At 38.1% G+C, this 20,000-nt stretch overlaps 2 protein-coding genes across 4 annotated transcripts in view; both read right to left on the bottom strand.

Moving 5' to 3' along the window:
- Positions 1-16,554, bottom strand: part of LOC133650111 (SUMO-specific isopeptidase USPL1-like) — a 33,889-nt gene extending 17,335 nt beyond the window's left edge. For 2 of the 3 annotated variants that reach the window (XM_062046945.1, XM_062046943.1), the window contains exons 1-4: positions 16,359-16,554; positions 11,940-12,091; positions 11,522-11,644; positions 2,018-2,606 (exon numbers count right to left, since the gene is read on the bottom strand). In XM_062046945.1, coding sequence (XP_061902929.1) covers positions 2,018-2,606; positions 11,522-11,644; positions 11,940-12,065 — 838 coding nt within the window. In that variant the 5' untranslated portion in view covers positions 12,066-12,091; positions 16,359-16,554. Of the gene's footprint in view, positions 1-2,017; positions 2,607-11,521; positions 11,645-11,939; positions 12,092-14,865; positions 14,914-16,358 lie in introns of all 3 variants that reach the window. The other variant, XM_062046944.1, reaches the window with a different exon arrangement.
- The window catches only part of LOC133650116 (cytochrome c oxidase assembly factor 4 homolog, mitochondrial-like), a 324,940-nt gene that overhangs the window by 161,405 nt on the left and 143,535 nt on the right, over positions 1-20,000 (bottom strand). The window lies entirely within an intron of this gene.

Genomic DNA, 20,000 nt, shown 5'->3' with positions numbered 1-20,000 from the left:
ATTCGAATCTTTTTGAAAAAAATAAAAAAAATAATTTATGGAACATCATTAGTAATTTTTCCTGATTAAGATTAATTTTAGAATTTTGATGACATGTTTTGAATAGGTTAAAATCCAATCTGCACTTTGTTAGAATACATAACAAATTGGATCAAGCTATATTTCTAACAAAGACAAATCCTTATTTCTTCTAGATTTTCCAGAACAAAAATTTTAAAAGAAACTCATAAGACTTTGAAATAAGATTTAAATTTGATTCTACAGATTTTCTAGATTTGTCAGAAAATTTTTTTTGAATTTGAATCATAATAAGTTTGAAGAAATATTTCACAAATATTCTTTGTCGAAAAAACAGAAGCTAAAATGAAGAATTAAATTAAAATGTATTTATTATTCTTTACAATAAAAAAAAAAAAAATTACTTGAACATTGATTTAAATTGTCAGGAAAGAAGAGGAAGGAATTTAAAAGGTAAAAAGGTATACGTGCTTAAAAATCATTTTTAAGGTTGTATTTTTTCTCTAAAATTGTCTTTCTGAAAGTTATAAGAAGCAAAGTAAAAAAAATTATGAATTTATTTAAACAAGTGAAGACCAAGTCTTTAAAATATTTTCTTGGATTTTCAAATTCTATTTGAGTTTTGTCTCTCTTAGAATTAAAAATGTCGGGCAAAGCGAGACCAGCTTGCTAGTAAATAAATACAATTTTAAAAATAGAGGCAGCTCACTGGTAAGTGCTGCTATTTGAGCTATTTTTAGAACAGGCCAGCGGGCTACTCATCTGGTCCTTACGGGCTACCTGGTGCCCGCGGGCACCGCGTTGGTGACCCCTGGAATAGACGCTACAGTAGAGGCTGGGGTTACGTTATGCATCCCGTTGTTGCGAGACCTGTTGCGGCTCAATATTGATCCATATATAAGGCGCACCGGATTATAAGGCGCACTGTCAGCTTTTGAGAAAATTGGAGGTTTTTAGGTGCACCTTATAGTGCGGAAAATACGGTACTACTAAAAGACAAGTTGACTAGTATGTTCACTAATTTAAGGACTAAATTACAATAATAAATAGGGATGTCCGATAATGGCTTTTTGCCGATATCCGATATTGTCCAACTCTTTAATTACCGATACCGATACCGATACTGATATATACAGTTGTGGAATTAACACATTATTATGCGTAATTTGGACAACCAGGTATGGTGAAGATAAGGCCCTTTTTTTTTTTAATTAATAAAATAAAATAAGATAAATTAAAAACATTTTCTTGAATAAAAAAGAAAATAAAACAATATAAAATCAGTTACATAGAAACTAGTGATTAATGAAAATTAGTAAAATTAACTGTTAAAGGTTAGTACTATTAGTGAACCAGCAGCACGCACAATCATGTGTGCTTACGGACTGTATCCCTTGCAGACTGTATTGATATATATTGATATATAATGTAGGAACCACAATATTAATAACAGAAGGAAACAACCCTTTTGTGTGAATGAGTGTAAATGGGGGAGGGAGGTTTTTTGGGTTGGTGCACTAATTGTAAGTGTATCTTGTGTTTTTTATGTTGATTTAATAAAAAAAAACAAAAAACGATATCGATAATAAAAAAAACGATACCGATAATTTCCGATATTACATTTTAAAGCATTTATCGGCCGATAATATCGGCCGGCCGATATTATCGGACATCTCTAATAATAAACATATGTTTCATATACCCTAAGATTTTTTGTTACAATAAAGACAATAATGACATTTTTTGTGGTCCAGTATCGAAATACATTTTGGTACCGGTACCAAAATATTGGTATGGGGACAACACTAAACCAGACCCAAAGTGTATTATTAAAAAAATATATTTGTCGTCTTTTTGCTCGCACTCTGACTGCTTTTAAACAGATTTTATTAGGAATACAAAACTTTGGACACCCCTGCCTCCATCAGGCCTGGAGAGCATTGAAGACCCCTGTGTTACGGCACTCAAAAACCTGACTGAATAATAAAGCGACACTCACCACTTCCTGTCTGCTGGCGAGCACGGAGAGCGGCGCAGGCGTCGTCGTAGCGGCTGAGCAGGCGCCAGACGGCCGCCCGCTGTGGCTCCTGCGGGACTTTCCACCTCCTCAGGCCGCGGCAGTGGACCAGAACCACCAGCAGGACGTCCAGCCAGCACAAGTTGTGAGCGTTCCTCCAGAAGAGATCCTCGGGGACGGAAACAAGGTCCGCCGCCTCGCCTTCGGACCTGGCGCCCTGCTTAAGAGAGGCCGCTTCTTCCCCCGACGGAGCCTGCATGGACCCACTTGTAGAATCAGAACTCTCTAGAACAGCACCGTCTTCTACAGGTTCTAGCCCCAATGGGGAATCCGAGCAGGGTTGAGTCTCCGCCTCGCTCTGAGCCTCATGGCGGCCATTGAGAGCGCCGCTCTCTGTATTGTTGACGTCTGCCACGGGAGGCGGGTCAATAGAGCGCAGATGCTTGGCTTTGACCTCTTCCTCCCTTTCTTCTTCTTCGAGGGCCGTGGCCGCCCTCTTTCTGCTTTGAGCTGCTGGAACCAAGCTGGCCAAAATGTCCTCTAGGGGGCGACTGACCAGAGGGAAGAGGCACTGTTTGGAAACACACTTTTGATTAATCATCATTGTAAAAAAAATAAGGTGGAATCTGGTCAATTCAACTTCTGTGTTCATTGGGGCGGTGGTTGGTAAAGTGGCCGGGCCAGCAACTTGAGGGTTCCAGGTTCGATCCCCGCTTCCGCCATCCCAGTCGCTGCCTTTGTGTCCTTGGGCAAGACACTTTACCCACCTGCTCCCGGTGTCACCCACACTGGTTTAAATGGAACTTAGATATTGGGTTTCTCTACGTAAAAGCGCTTTGAGTCACTAGAGAAAAGCGCTATATAAATATAATTCACTTCATTGATGTGGTTTAAAAAAAACAACATAATAGTGTGTTGATTGAAGCGCTAAACGCCACGAGCATGTATCTTCCTTGCTATGAATCAATCAATCAATGTTTATTTATATAGCCCTAAATCACGAGTGTCTCAAAGGGCTGCACAAGCCACAACGATGCTATATGGTGCTAGCATTTTTAAAAAGGGTTGTACAGTAGAAAAGGTATGAATTATTATTATAATTTTTTTTTTAAAGGCTTAGTGGCCACATGCGTGGACAGCACCTTTTCAGCTCCTATTTCCAAAATTGTGTACACTACTGAATCGGGGTCTTATGGCCATTTATGTGGACACTTATACTGCCATCTGGTGGTGTCAGAAGAGTATAACATACAATGGAATTTAGGAAAAAAAAAAGAATTAGCATGTCACTACACATGAAGTACACGTTTGTGTACTTATGGACCAAGTACATCATATAAAATGATGATTCTTAGTTTTTATTCTAATTAGGGTCCAATAAGCCCAAATAGCAAAGAGAAATAAATAAAAAAAAGCATGTAAACAAAAAGCTTGGGCCTTAAGAGGATACTAGGGTTGTACGGTATACCGGTACTGCTAGCTCTAAGTAGCCTATAGCCTAGCATGTTTACTTTTTGTAAATGACTGGAGTAAAATATAATACCACCCAATACTTGTTTTTAGAGATGTCTGATAATGGCTTTTTTGCCGATATCCGATATTCCGATATTGTCCAACTCTTAATTACCCATTCCGATATCAACCGATACCGATATATACAGTGGTGGAATTAACAAATTATTATGCCTAATTTTGTTGTGATGCCCCGCTGGATGCATTAAACAATGTAACAAGGTTTTCCAAAATAAATCAACTCAAGTTATGGAAAAAAATGCCAACATGCCACTGCCATATTTATTATTGAAGTCACAAAGTGCATTTTTTTTTTTTAACATGCCTCAAAACAGCAGCTTGGAATTTGGGACATGCTCTCCCTGAGAGAGCATGAGGAGGTTGAGGTGGGCGGGGTTGAGGTGGGGGGCGGGGGAGGGGGGCTGTATATTGTAGCGTCCCGGAAGAGTTAGTGCTGCAAGGGGTTCTGGGTATTTGTTCTGTTGTGTTTATGTTGTGTTACGGTGCGGATGTTCTCCCGAAATGTGTTTGTCATTCTTGTTTGGTGTGGGTTCACAGTGTGGCGCATATTTGTAACAGTGTTAAAGTTGTTTATACGGCCACCCTCAGTGTGACCTGTGTGGCTGTTGACCAAGTATGCGTTGCATTCACTTATGTGTGTGTAAAAGCCACATATATTATGCGACTGGGCCGGCACGCTGTTTGTATGGAGGAAAAGCGGAGGTGACGACAGGTTGTACAGGAAGCTAAAGGCAGTGCCTTTAAGTAGGGGTGTAACGGTACGTGTATTTGTATTGAACCGTTTCGGTACGGGGGTTCCGGTTCGGTTCAGAGGTGTACCGAACGAGTTTCCACACGGACATATTAAGTAGCGTAACGAACGTTGTGTAAACAATGCACACCGAGGCACAACACACGGCATGCTAGCAGCTAACGGGCTAGGATAGACTGACCATACGTCCTCTTTTCACCGGACATGTCCTCTTTTGCGGAGCTGTCAGGGCGGAGTTTCTTAAATGCCTCAAATGTCCGGCATTTTGAGTTAGGGTTGCGTGTGTTTTCAATGTACGTTCAGGGTTAAGAAGGGGTTAAAAACAAAACAAATTGTGCATGCAGCAGCATTGGTGAGGGAGGGGCAGAGACAGAGAGAGAGAGAGTTATGATAAACGCACATGCGTCGCCAGGCTCTGCTTTTTATCCATAGATTTATCACATTTAATTTTTTATTATCTATAGCAGGGGTGTCAAAAGTGTGCCCCGGAGGCCATTTGCGGCCCACAGCTAATGTTTTAAAGGCCCACGGCACATTCTAAAAATACTATTAAAATAAACAAAAACATAACAAAAGTTAAATAAAAAGCTTAAAGGCCTACTGAAATGAATTTTTTCTATTTAAACGGGGATAGCAGATCCATTCTATGTGTCATACTTGATCGTTTCGCGATATTGCCATATTTTTGCTGAAAGGATTTAGTAGAGAACATCGACGATGAAGTTCGCAACTTTTGGTCGCTGATAAAAAAAAGCCTCGCCTGTACCGGAAGTAGCGTGACGTCACAGGTTGAAAGGCTCCTCACATTTCTCCATTGTTTTCAATGCAGCGAGAGCGATTTGGACCGAGAAAGCGACGATTTCCCCATTAATTTGAGCCAGGATGAAAGATTCGTGGATGAGGAACGTGAGAGTGAAGGACTAGAGTGCAGTGCAGGACGCATCTTTTTTCACTCTGACCGTAACTTAGGTACAAGCTGGCTCATTGGATTCCACACTCTCTCCTTTTTCTATTGTGGATCACGGATTTGTATTTTAAACCACCTCGGATACTATATCCTCTTGAAAATGAGAGTCGAGAACGCGAAATGGACATTCACAGTGACTTATCTCCACGACAATACATCGGCGAAACACTTAAGCTACGGAGCTAACGTGATAGCATCGGGCTTAACTGCAGATAGAAACAAAATAAATAAGCCCCTGACTGGAAGGATAGACAGAAAATCAACAATACTATTAAACCATGGACATGTAAATACACGGTTAATGCTTTCCAGGCTGGCGAAGCTTAACAATGCTGTTGCTAACGACGCCATTGAAGCTGACTTAGCTACGGGACCTCACAGAGCTATGCTAAAAACATTAGCTATCCACCTACGCAAGCCAGCCCTCATCTGCTCATCAACACCCGTGCTCACCTGCGTTCCAGTGATCGACGGCACGACGAAGGACTTCACTTAATCACTGATGCGGTCGGCGGGCCGGAGACGGAGGAAGTCAAGGTGAGGACAGCGGTGCGGCGGCGGGCGTTGTAGCTTTCAACGACACCCCGGCCGCCATCAGAGTCGGCAAGAAACATATATTTCCCCAAAGTACGTACGTGACATGCACATAGCGCCACGCACGTACGGGCAAGCGATCAAATGTTTGGAAACCAAAGCTGTACTCGCGGTAGCGCGTCTGTTATCCAACTAAGTCCTCCTTGTTGTGTTGCTGCATCCGCCACTAATACACCGATCCCACCTACAGCTTTCTTCTTTGCAGTCTCCATTGTTCATTAAACAAATTGCATAAGATTCACCAACACAGATGTTCAGAATACTGTGGAATTTTGAGATGAAAACAGAGCTTTTTGTATTGGATACAATGGTGTCCGAATTCTTCCGTTTCAACCATTGACGTCACGCGCATACGTCATTATACAAAGACGTTTTCAACCGGAAGTTTCGCAGGAAATTTTAAATTGCACTTTATAAGTTAACCCGGCCGTATTGGCATGTGTTGCAATGTTAAGATTTCATCATTGATATATAAACTATCAGACTGCGTGGTCGCTAGTAGTGGCTTTCAGTAGGCCTTTAAAGGTTAAATGTAATGTAGAAAAAGTTGCAATTTTCACTAATAAAACAAAGCTGTTTTTTTTTCTTTCAAACTGTCATTGCTCAAAACATAAAATGAATCAAAATCAATGTTATTATGAATTATTGACCTATCCAAGGTTCCCATTACTTCACATCAAATATTCCACTTAGAAAAATATTTTTGGTGGAAGATTTTGCAAATTTGGTAAATAAATACCGGTAACCCAAAAATGTATATCTTGTTGTTTTTTGACTGTACCGAAAATGAACAGAACCATGACCTCTAAACCGAGGTACGTACCGTTACACCCCTACCTTTAAGGAACGACCCCAATATTGTTGTCCGGGTGGAAATCGGGAGAAATTCGGGAGAATGGTTGCCCCGGGAGATTTTCGGGAGGGGCACTGAAATTCGGGAGTCTCCCGGGAAAATCGGGAGGGTTGGCAAGTATGCCATACGTCCGTGTTTTACCGGATATGTACTGCGCCGTTTTAAAAAGTCATTAATTTTACTTTTTGAAACCGATACTAGGGCTGCGCGATATATCGATGTACTGGATATATCGCGGGTTTGTCTCTGTGCGATATAGAAAATGACTATATCGTGATATTCACATATACGTTCTCACGCAGTTGCTTTTAGCTGCGGGGCATTAAACTGCATGCGTTTCTCCCTCTATCGTGTCTCTCCTTCTCACAGAGACTTAAAACAAGCGCACCTTCTTACACACGTATACGCCCTCGCGGAGCAGAGAGGTAGCGGCATGGGTGACGTTAGCTGTGGTGCGAGTGGTAATACGAGAGAAAGAAAGTGCGAATCTGGTAACAAATGAAGGAAGAAAAGCAGCAGGGGGTCCAACGTCTGGCGGTGGTTTGGCTTCAAGTGGGAAGATGTCGAACGGACAACCGTAATTTGTCAAGTGTGGGGCAAAAGCGTTGCTACAAAATGTAGCAGCACTGCTAATATGTAGCATCATTTGAAAAGTCAGCCGCTAGAGAATGAAGAGTGCTTAAAAATCCGCATGTCAACATCTCCGTTCGGTGCCACACCAACAAAATGCCGTATGAAAAAAATAGTCCACGACATAAGGAGATAACGTCCGCAGGAACCTACCACATAGCGAAGGACATACACTATTCAGTGTTTCCCATAAACTGCCAAGATACCTGTGGCGGTGGGGGTGTGGCTATGGGCGTGGTCACCATGACATCATCGAGTAATTTGCATAATTGACTACAATGATATGATTTTCTCTAAAAAGGCTCAAAAAATGTATACTTACTAATCAATAATAACAGTTGTGTTTTAAACGTCCATCCATCCATCCATTTTACAATATAATTACAACACTTTATGTACATATTTATATACAGATTTGAACAATAAGTTATTCACTGAAATATATTTATTAATTGTGGTTCTTACAAAAAATATATCTTATAAAATATAAAAGCTAAAATGTCTCTTAGAGCTCTGCCCTTTAATTGGTGCATACTAAATAATTTAACTTTAGCCTACTACTACAACCATATTATTTACCAGCAACATAAAGTGAAACAGAGGCAGAGGTGTCCTGCCACAGTCAGTAACAAATAAACAGAAAACAGTAGTGGTCAAATACAAATAAGGCAACAAGAGAAGTATCCTACACTTCTCTTTTGTAAAGTAAATCTGAACAGCCTATATGGGCATCTACATCAACTATATGATTTGCCTGAGAAGCTGGACAGGACAAAAAATAAATAAATAAATAAATTTAAAAAAAATTATTTGTGGCGGACGTAATTCTTTCGTGGCGAGCCGCCACAAATAAATGAATGTGTGGGAAACACTGCTATTTGATTTCCTATTATGCAGCTCATTTTTATTTGACACTTATTGAAATATCTTGTGTGACATCATGCACAAAAGTGCACTTTATTTGTTTTAAACTATTGTAGTGGCGTTCTGTACAAAAAGTGCACTTGAATTTAGTGTTGTTTTGATATGTCATCTTAGTGACATCATGCACAAAAGTGCACTAATAGCTTGTTTTAAAATGTCTCTGACAATCTTGCACTTTCTGTTTTGGAAATGACATGAATGTTTGTGCCACTGCTTAATAACTGTTTAATAAATACACTTTTAGTTGTGATTTCCCTCTCTGCATGAAAGTTTAAAAGTAGCATATATTAATGCAGTATGAAGAAGAATGTTTTAATGTAGACACATAGAATCCTCATACTGCCGTGATTATATGCATCAAGTGTTTATTCCAAGCTAAGGCAAAATATCCACATATATATGGTGTATCGTGACATGGCCTAAACCAGGGGTGTCCAAACTTTTTCCACTGAGGGCCGCACACTGAAAAATCAAAGCAAGCGGGGGCCATTTGGATATTTATTTTAAAAACCAATACAATATATGTATAAAAAATATACATTTAGGCCTCCACTCAGGCTTGATACCGGGGACTCCAAAGGGTTTAGGTTAAAAAAAAGTCATTATTTAGTATTATTATCATTCAAAGTTTAAATATCTAGATCAACAGTAGGTATATCTGTCAATATAACATTTTTTTTTTTTTAGATTTAAGTTGTATGCCCTTTTTGTCAAAGAAAACCCAGTTTTTTATGGAAAAAACACAAAATATGAAATATTTTCCCCCAATAAAATTTTAAAGTGGAACATTTCAGCTTATATAATAATTGGAGCTCATAACATAACTCATAACAACATTGATTTTACTTTATTATTTTTTGAGCAATGACACTTTAAAAAAAAAAAAAAAAAGTCCCACTAAAATTATTGGGGATCCAAAAGGGTCCTGCTCAGTAAAGTGTTAAAAAATAAATCGTAATTTTTAAAAAAACTTAACACAATAGTCTCGAGATCAACTTCAGATCTATCCGTCAATTATAACTTGTATTGTTGTTTATTATGTTCCTTGTTTGTTCATTTTAGGCCCTTCTTTAAAAAATGGCAAACAGAAAATATGCAACATTTTCCCCAAAAAATATCTCAAAGTGGAATATTTAATGTGACCTAATTGGAGCCTTGAAAAGGTCAATAATTCATAACATTGTTTTTGATTCATTATTATGTTTTAAAGAAAGAAACAGCCTGCATGACAGCTTAGTGTTATTAGAGCCAACATAGCAACATTTTATTGTCTCTTTTATACCACTTTTTATGTTTTTTTATCGTATTTTTAGAATGTGCCTTGGGGCCAGGCCCGGCCCTAACCAATCTGGCGCCCTAGGCAAGATTTTAGGTGGCGCCCCACCACATCGGCAGTGAAGTGTATATACTCACAAGAAACCGAATAGCTTTGTCTTTGACCTTTTTTTTACTTAAAGAAAGCAAATTAACAATCAGAATTGTTAACAAGATAAAAAAACTATGGATAAATAAATGAATACAAAAAAAAAAAAATGTATATATGAAATATATTATTTTTTACATACATAAACACAAAATAAAACGTGTCAACAAGTTGCATAAAATAAATTAAAAATACAATATAAATAAGGCACTGCACAAAACAAGATATCAAACCAGTATGACTTTAACAACTATATTACAAAAAAAGGGGATCCAGCAGAGTTCTCTATTTGTGCTTTTTAATATTGCATTAACTAGAATGACTTACAAATTACTGTACACCAGGGAGTACTGTAATAACTAGGGATGTCCGATAATGGCTTTTTGCCGATATCCGATATGCCGATATTGTCCAACTCTTTAATTACCGATACCGATATCAACCGATACCGATATCAACCGATATATACAGTCGTGGAATTAACACATTATTATGCCTAATTTGGACAACCAGGTATGGTGAAGATAAGGTACTTTTTAAAAAAATTAATCAAATAAAATAAGATAAATAAATTAAAAACATTTTCTTGAATAAAAAAGAAAGTAAAACAATATAAAAACAGTTACATAGAAATTAGTAATTAATGAAAATTTGTAAAATTAACTGTTAAAGGTTAGTATTATTAGTGGAGCAGCAGCACGCACAATCATGTGTGCTTACGGACTGTATCCCTTGCAGACTGTATTGATATATATTGATATATAATGTAGGAACCAGAATATTAATAACAGAAAGACACAACCCCTTTGTGTGAATGAGTGTAAATGGGGGAGGGACGTTTTTTGGGTTGGTGCACTAATTGTAAGTGTATCTTGTGTTTTTTATGTGGATTTAATAAAAAAACAACAAAAAAAACAAAACGATACTGATAATAAAAAAAACGATACCGATAATTTCCGATATTACATTTTAACGCATTTATCGGCCGATAATATCGGCAGACCGATATTATCGGACATCTCTAGTAATTACCTAACGTTACATTATTATTTTCCATAACAATTTAGCCCCCTCCACAATATTAACCCGAAGTTAAAACAGAACTAGCTATTTATTGATTAGGAATTGCCGAATCATGTAACATTAGCTTAATGCTAAAGGTTACTATCACATTCTGTAACAGACAAATAATTTCATGTAGGCTAACGTTACCTACCTGCTACCTCTGTCTTTTTCTCGTTTCTCCTCCTCTTCTCTTTTTTCTTCCCTGGGCACATGACAGTTTTGGCCGTTTTGACATCTTGTGTTGATTTTTTGATGTGGTGACGTCCAAAAAGAGTCATGATACGGGAAGGGAGGGGGCGCACCGTGCGGGGGGAGGGGGGTGCGTAATGTTGTAACAAATAATATTTCTATTAAATAGGCTTTACTTTGCATTTTAATTAACGTGGGATTATTTTATGCATTTAGAAATAATTGTACCAACTTTTTTATTTTTTTCCTCCAACATTTGTGGCACTGGCGTGGCGCCCCCTGATGGACGGCGCCCTTAGCACTTGCCTATACGGCCTATGCCACGGGCCGGCCCTGCTTGGGGCCGTTAAAAAATTACCTGCGGGCCGCACTTTGGACATCCCTGGCCTAAACTTATCGAGATATTAAAAAAAGGCCGTATCGCCCAGCCCTACACCCAATACTTGTTTTTTTTGTGCTGACATCGGACCACCACCCGATATCAAATGGTAGCAGTTAGTGGTGTTTTGATTGACTTTTTTTTGGAGCCAGTGACTGAAAGCGGAGTGCAGACTGACCTGAGGGTCGGTGCACAGCGTGATGGACTCGTGCAGGTTGACGCGGTACGAGCGCAGAGGGGAGCTCAGGCCTCTGGCGGCGCACCATGGACACGTGTCGAGAGACGCCGCTCTCTCTTGAACCTTCGACAAAGCAGCAGGATGTGAGACACCGCATCATTATTACAATGAAAACAACACTGTGATACTGCGGAAGTGCCGCAAGCACGCAGTGGCCGGTGCATAGCAACGGTAACCGTGTGTTCTTCCCAACATGACCAATGTTTGTTCAATAAACTACAACTTTCGCCTTTTACCAAAAGATTTCCGTGGGTTTCTTTGACATGTAATTTGGAGTGGCACTGCTTAGTCGCAGTGGCGTTCAAACACAATTTCAGCTTTGCGCAGGTGACAACAGCGAGTGAGGAGAGCAACTGACTTTTCCCAAATACCCCACCAGAGGCGAGGCCCGAGCCCCCAAACCGGTGTCCGCCGAGTCACCCGTCATTGGAATCCCGCCGCTTGTCCCGAGGTCCAGCCGCTGCATCTCGACCAATATCACCATGGCAACCAGGCTCTCCTCCGGGGTAGCTGGGGGGCGGGAGAGTGAAAAGGTTTTTACGGTTCTGGTTCCACTTGCAATCTCTTTAATCATCAGTAAAAAAAAAAGAAAAAAAAGAACAAACAGGTCAACCTTGTTTAGTTGTCAAGTAACTAAACAAAACCGAGTCACGTAAAATCCAACAGTGCCACGTTACGGTACCTGAGTTGCCGACTCTGCCCAAGTGTTGCAATTTTCAATGCCAACAAAGTAACTGTCTCCCAAGTAAAGTAGGCTCCATTTTCCTCGAAATGCACTAGCTTGACATTGGCTTTGCTATTGATACGCTACGGGTTAGCATTAGCGATTTTAAAGGCCTAATGAAATGAATTTTTTTTATTTAAACGGGAATAGCAGATCCATTCTATGTGTCATACTTGATCATTTCGCGATATTGCCATATTTTTGCTGAAAGGATTTAGTAGAGAAAATCGACGATAAAGTCCGCAACTTTTGCTCGCTGATAAAAAAAAAGCCTTGCCTGTACCGGAAGTAGCGTGACGTCACAGGAGCTAGTATTCCTCACAATTCCCCGTTGTTTACAATGGAGCGAGAGAGAGATTCGGAGCGACAAAGCGACGATTACCCCATTAATTTGAGCGAGGATGAAAGATTCGTAGATGAGGAACGTTACAGTGAAGGACGTATCTTTTTTCGCTCTGACCGTAACTTAGGTACAAGCTGGCTCATTGGATTCCACACTCTCTCCTTTTTCTATTGTGGATCACGGATTTGTATATTAAACCACCTCGGATACTATATCCTCTTGAAAATGAGAGTCGAGCACGCGAAATGGACATTTAAAGTGACTTTTATCTCCACGACAATACATCGGTGACACACTTAGCTACTGAGCTAACGTGATAGCATCGTTCTCAAATGCAGATAGAAACAAAAGAAATAAACCCCTGACTGGAAGGATAGACAGAAGACCAACAATACTATTAAACCATGTACATGTAACTACACGGTTAAAAATTCTCAGCCTGGTAAGGCTTAACAATGCTGTTGCTAACGACGCTAAGGCTAATTTAGCAACTTAGCAACCGGACCTCACAGAACTATGATAAAAACATTAGCGCTCCACCTACGCCAGCCAGCCCTCATCTTCCCATCAACAGCCGTGCTCACCTGCGTTCCAGAGATCGACGGCGCGACGAAGGACTTCATCCGTGGGTTTGGCGGCAAGCATCGGCTAGGCGTAGTAAGTAGTCCTTGTTGTGTTGCTGTAAGTATTGTACTTAGCCGCTAATACACCGATCGATCCCACCTACAACGTTCTTCTTTGCAGCCTCCATTGTTCATTAAACAAATTGCAAAAGATTCACCAACACAGATGTCCAGAATACTATGGAATTTTGTCGAAGAAAACAAGAGGTTTTTGTATCGGGTCGATGGGGTCCAACCACTTCCGTGGATTTTGTGACGTCACGCGCATAAATCATATCCAAAGGAGTTTTTCAACCGGAAGTGTGGCAGGAATTTAAAAATTGCACTTTATAAGTTAACCCGGCCATATTGGCATGTGTTTCAATGTTAAGATTTCATCATTGATATATAAACTATCAGACTGCGTGGTCGGTAGTAGTGGCTTTCAGTAGGCCTTTAAGCGGCAATTTCAACACCTCCAAAATGTGTTAATGGAAACCACAACTAAAATGAACGTTACAATCAAACAGCCGGTGGATAATAAGTACAACACTTACAGTAGTAACGCTTTTTAGGGCGCAACAAAAACACCATAAACTTTACATTACTGTAGTTAAACAGATAATGTTTAAATGTGTCAGGTTCAAACACGGATGATATCTATTAAACAGACAAGAAGCAAGGAATCATGCAGAGACAGAGTTCAATTTAGCTCGACGAGGAGAGACGTATTGGGCTGTACACTTAAGTTACAGTTCCAACCTGCGCTCTAAGGCACAGCCCACGTGCTCCACTATTTATTCGGGAGGTCCCTGGTTACATCACGGAGGCTGCTTCCGAAGGAAGGGGGGTAATTTCAGCAGCCCCAGTTTTACCATGAATTTATTTAAGTGGACCCCGACTTAACCAAGTTGAAAAACTCATTGGGGTGTTACCATTTAGTGGTCAATTGTACGGAATATGTACTGTACTGTGCAATCTACTAATAAAAGTTTCAATCAATCAAAAAATAATATATGATTATTCATGAAAGGGAAATGTGCTGAAACTCGTGATATCGCCCTGTCTCTGTTTTGTCTGCGTCACGGTACTCGATGTTCTGGACACAAACGCCGATACGAGACCACTCGCAATCCAAGATTGCAAGTTGTCCCTTCGCACAGATAGAAAAGTACAACTTCAGCACAATTGATATTAACTATAGCAACGGCCTTTAAGTGTAAGATTGTGTGATAACTTACACATAATTATTCTAACAAATGTTGCAATAAAATATGATTGTATCATCAAAAACAATAAAAATTTGTGAACACACGCTAGAGTACTAAAAATTGGTGCCGTTGAGTACCGGTATTGATTCCCAGGTACTGGGAATTGGTACCGTATCGGTTTAACTGAACGATACTCGGGGCTACTCTTTCTCTAATAAAAATCAAAATTATCCTTTTATAAAAGGCTTTGCACTCGGAAGTAAAACTAGGACATTCAGAGACACGTACAAGCAAGTCGAATGGAACATTGTGCAATTCTGCAAACATCCAACAAAGAACATTAACCATTTTTTGTTTTTTTTTACAGGAAAATAATCAGATGTGCTTTTCCAGGAAGGACTTACGGTGTCTCCAACTGTGGAGAGGCGCGCAGCCTCCGAGCCAGTCAGACGCTGTCACACAATGCAAACGTAAAGCATTCATTTAATAGCAGGTTGTGCAATGAGGCGCGGACGCGATATCCGTGTTAGTTAACAACAGTATTAACAGCAATACAGCGTTTAAACATTATCAACATTATGCGACATTCATTGAAAAGTTGTCTTGTCTGTGGATATTCCCATTGAAGCTACCAGAAAGTTAGCCAGACTAGAGCGAATGACAAAAAAATGGGTTACGCTTGATGTAATTATAGGATTGTGCAATATTACAGCCGAGCCTTTATCGTAAACTAACAAAAATGTACCGTTTTTTTCGGAGTATAAGTCGCAGCGACTTATTATTAACACATTTATTTATTTATCATTTATTAGCGTAAAATATCTAATATTATTTAGCTCATTGAGGTAAGAGACTAGACGTACAAGACTTCATGGTATTTAGCGGTTAGGAGTGACAGATTGTTTGGTGAACGTATAGCATGTTCTATATGTTATAGTTATTTGAATGACTCTTACCATAATATGTTACGTTAACATACCAGGCACGTTCTCAGTTGGTTATTTATGCCTCATATAACGTACACTTATTCAGCCTGTTGTTCACTATTCTTTAGACATTTTAAATTGCCTTTCAAATGTATATTCTTGGTGTTGGCTTTTATCAAATACATTTCCCCAAAAAATGCAACTTATACTCCAGTGCGACTTATGTGTTTTTTTCCTTCTTTATTATGCATTTTCGGCCGGTGCGACTTATACTCCGGAGCGACGTATGCTACGAAAAATACGGTATTTATGGGTTAGGAATGGGATGGCACTTCAAGTTCATATGTGAGTCAAGGCAGGTGGCCAAATACTTTTGGCAATATAGTGGATTTTATATTCTACTTTGGTTGCTTTATTGAGTTTACAACCCCCCTGGCACTGTTTTGTTACTTGTTTTGATTATTATTATTTATTTGCCTGTATGTAAATGTTGCATATTATAAATAAAGGTAAAAAAATAATTTAAAAAAAAGAGTGGATCTGATATACAGGAAATTGAAAATGTGTTACACTTAAACTATAAAAATGTTTAAGTCCCCACAATTTAAGTCACGAAAGTATTTCAGAATGTGCAAATTCGAAAATTATATTTAGGAAAAAAAAAAGTGGTGTCATGAGTGAGAAATATGATTAATAATAATAATAATAATAAATTATAATTAGCTTTGTTGGCGTTTTTGCCACATAATTGACGTTTATCAGGATGTTTTAACAACCTTATCGCAATTGTGTCTAAGATACAAAACCTCATACTTTGAATTTATGCTAAAATATACTCAACAAATATGTAAATAATAGCAGAATCATGGAAATATTGTAGCAATGTAACAAAGTACTTAGCATGTTAGCATGCTAGCACCTCGCATGTGCTCGGCGTGAGTCTTCCCGAATGAGCTCCAAATAATACATACCAGAGTCGGCCGTCAATTAAAGTTGCCTTCGTGGGATGAATCCACCACATTCATTCGTGTAAAGCTGTTGAAAAATAACTCGCTATCCCGCCTGAGAAGGACTAAATACTCCCACTCAAGCCGGGACGATCCGTCTGGAAAACGTCGTCCTTCCGCCGGCGAGTGTGCAGCTTCAAAAGTCCTCCCCCTGCACAATGGTTCCTACCGGAAGTGGTGCTGCCGCCCATTGGTGGCTACGTTGAAGTGCAATTAGTTGATGACGTCACCAGCAGCGCCGCTAATTATCATCATGACAGGGCACTTTAAAATAATATTCAACTGTCATGTTCGACTATTGGATTACTAACGTGTGTTGTTTTTTTTTTTTAAGATTAAAACACGTGTCTTGAAAAAGCTTTAAAATGTGGCTTCCATTTGCTGTTTAATATTGTAAATAAGACACCTAGTAAATAAAGAGAGATGCAGGGTGGAACCCACACACACACACACACACACACACACTCACACACTCACACACACACACACACACACACACACACACACACACACACACACACACACACACACACACACAGACGTTTTTGTATTTCTTACCTTCTTGAGACCTGAGACCAGGGCCGGCCCGTGGCATAGGCCGTATAGGCAAATGCTAAGGGCGCCGTCCATCAGGGGGCGCCACGCCAGTGCCACAAATGTTGGAGAAAAAAAAAAAAAAGAAAAAAAAGTTGGTATTATTGTTTCTAAATACAAAAAATAATCCCACGTTAATTAAAATGCAAAGTAAAGCCTATTTAATAGAAATATTATTTGTTACAACATTATGCCCCCCCCCTCCCCTCCCCCCGCACGGTGCGCCCCCTCCCTTCCCTCCCTTCAACACAAGATGTCAAAACGGCCAAAACTGTCAGGTGCCCAGGGAAGAAAAAAGAGAAAAGAAGAGGAGAAACGAGAAAAAGACAGAGGTAGCAGGTAGGTAACGTTAGCCTACATGAAATTATTTGTCTGTTACAGAATGTGATAGTAACCTGGCTTTTTTAGCATTAAGCTAATGTTACATTACTCAGCAATTGCTAATCAATAAATAGCTAGTTCTGTTTTAACGTCGGGTTAATATTGTGGAGGGGGCTAAATTATTTTGGAAAATAATAATGTAACGTTAAGTAATTACAGTACTCCCACCTTACATTCCTCAGGGACATTTGTGTTGGATCTTTTAAGCAGGTGTTTTTTGTTTACATTGTTATTGCCTTCTGGTTAGCTAATGTTTGCCCTGCAGGTAATAGTCACTTTTCCACCCCTTTATATATTAGGTATAGTTGTAAGCCTAGTTGTTAAAGTGCACATCATTAATGTTAATTAAGCAATATCCCATGAGAGGGAATGCTGTTTTTTAATTTGAGCACTGCTGTGATTCGGTTAAAGATCATCATAACATAACATTCTCATATAATATGTTAATTTGCTTTCTTTAAGTAAAAAAAAAGGTCAAAGACAAAGCTATTCGGTTTCTTGTGAGTATATACACTTCACTGCCGATGTGGGGGGGCACCACCTAAAATCTTGCCTAGGGCGCCAGATTGGTTAGGGCCAGGCCTGCCTGAGACCTCTGCCTACCTCTTTAGGACCAGCCTTTCTAGATATATAAAGAAGTGTAAAACATATAAAACAGCTTGTTGTGAAAAATGGGTAGGAATTTCACAAGAAAAAGGTCACAGTTTCACAAGAAAAACAGTATTATAATAAAAGTCGTCATTTTACTCAACGCAAGTCAAAATTTGACAAGAAAAACTGAACATTTGTGCAATGTTATGATAAAATTTGGAATTTTACTCAACAACAGTCGCAATTTTACAAGAAATGCTTAAAATGTCTGCAATTTTATGAAAAGAGTCGTATTTTTACTCGACAACGGTCACAGTTTTATAAGAAAACTTTAAAATGTTGTCAATATTATAATAATAATCTGAATTTTACTTATGACAAAGGTCATAATTTTACAAAAAAAAATCACTATTTTACAAGAACAACAAAAACATTGGCAATATTGTGATAAAGGTCTGAATTTTATACGTCAAATGTCGCCATTTTGCATTAGAAAGTAATAATTTGACATTAAAAAGTAATAATTTTACGAAAAAATATTGCAATATTTCAGAAACATAAAGAATATGAGAAATTATTCCCAATTGTATAAGAAAACTTTAAAATGTTGTCAATATTATAATAATAATCAGAATTTTAGTTATGACAAAAGTCATAATTTTGCAAAAAAAAAATTCACTATTTTACAAGAACAACAACGAAATTGGCAATATTGTGATAAAAGTCAAAATTTTATACATCAAATGTCACCATTTTGCATTAAAAAGTAATAATTTTACGAGAAAATATTGCAATATTACAGAAACAGAAAGAATATGAGAAATTGTTTACAATTTTATAAGAAAACAGTCGGCACATTGTGAGAAAAAGACTACTTTTAGTTAATTAATTTATTTTTTAGTTTTTAACTGTTTTTTAATCTTCATTATTTACTTGAAATGATTACAGTATGTCTCAATATACAAATTAAAAAAAAAAATTTTTTTAAACTATTTTGTCCAGAGGGGGCGCATTTTAATTTCTTACACACACTTGTTATTTCATATGTTGACCAGAGGGGGAGCACTTTTAAAAGCGACACACAGTCCATTTGAAAAATCCCTCTTTTTTGGGACCAGCCTTTCTAGATATATAAAGAAGTGTATTTACAACATTAATAATACACATATACTATGCAAATATAAAAAAAGCTTGTTGTGAAAAATGAGTTGGAATTTCACAAGAAAAAGATCACAATTTCACAAGAAAAACTTAGAATTTTGGCAGTATTATAATAAAAGTCGTCATTTTACTCGACGCAAGTCAACATTTTACAAGGAAAACTGAACATTTGTGCAATGTTATGATAAAAGTTGGAATTTTACTCAAAAACAGTCGCAATTTTACAAGAAATGCTTAAAATGTTGGCAATTTTATGAAGCTTGTCGTATTTTTACGCGACAACGGTCACAATTTTATAAGAAACTTTAAAATGTTGTCAATATCATAATAATAATCAGAATTTTACTTATGACAATGGTCATCATTTTACTAACAACAAAAAAATGGCAATATTGTGACAAAAGTCAGAATTTTACACGTCAAATGTCACCATTTTGCATTGAAAAGTAATAATTCTACATAAAAAGTAATAATTTTACGAGAAAATATTGCAATATTATAGAAACAGAAAGAACATGAGAAATTGTTCCCAATTTTTTAAGAAAAAAGTCGACACATTGTGAGAAAAAGACTGCTTTTAGTTCATTTATTATTTTTTTTGTTTGTAATTGGTTTTTAATCTTCATTATTTACTTCATGTTATTACAGTATGTCTCTATTTACATATTTATTATTCTTTTGTTAAACTCATTTTGACAAAGGGGGACCATTTCAATTTCTTACACACACTTGTTATTTCATATGTTGACCAGAGGGGGAGCACTTTTAAAAGCAACACACAGTCCATTTGAAAAATCCCTCTTTTTTGGGACCAGCCTTTCTAGATATATAAAGAAGTGTATTTACAACATTAATAATATATACATACTATGCAAATAT

Source organism: Entelurus aequoreus, linkage group LG05 (assembly GCF_033978785.1).
Source record: "Entelurus aequoreus isolate RoL-2023_Sb linkage group LG05, RoL_Eaeq_v1.1, whole genome shotgun sequence".
Lineage (NCBI taxonomy): Eukaryota > Metazoa > Chordata > Actinopteri > Syngnathiformes > Syngnathidae > Entelurus > Entelurus aequoreus.
Note: the sequence above shows the minus strand (reverse complement) of the source record. Positions and strands in the feature narration are given on the sequence as shown.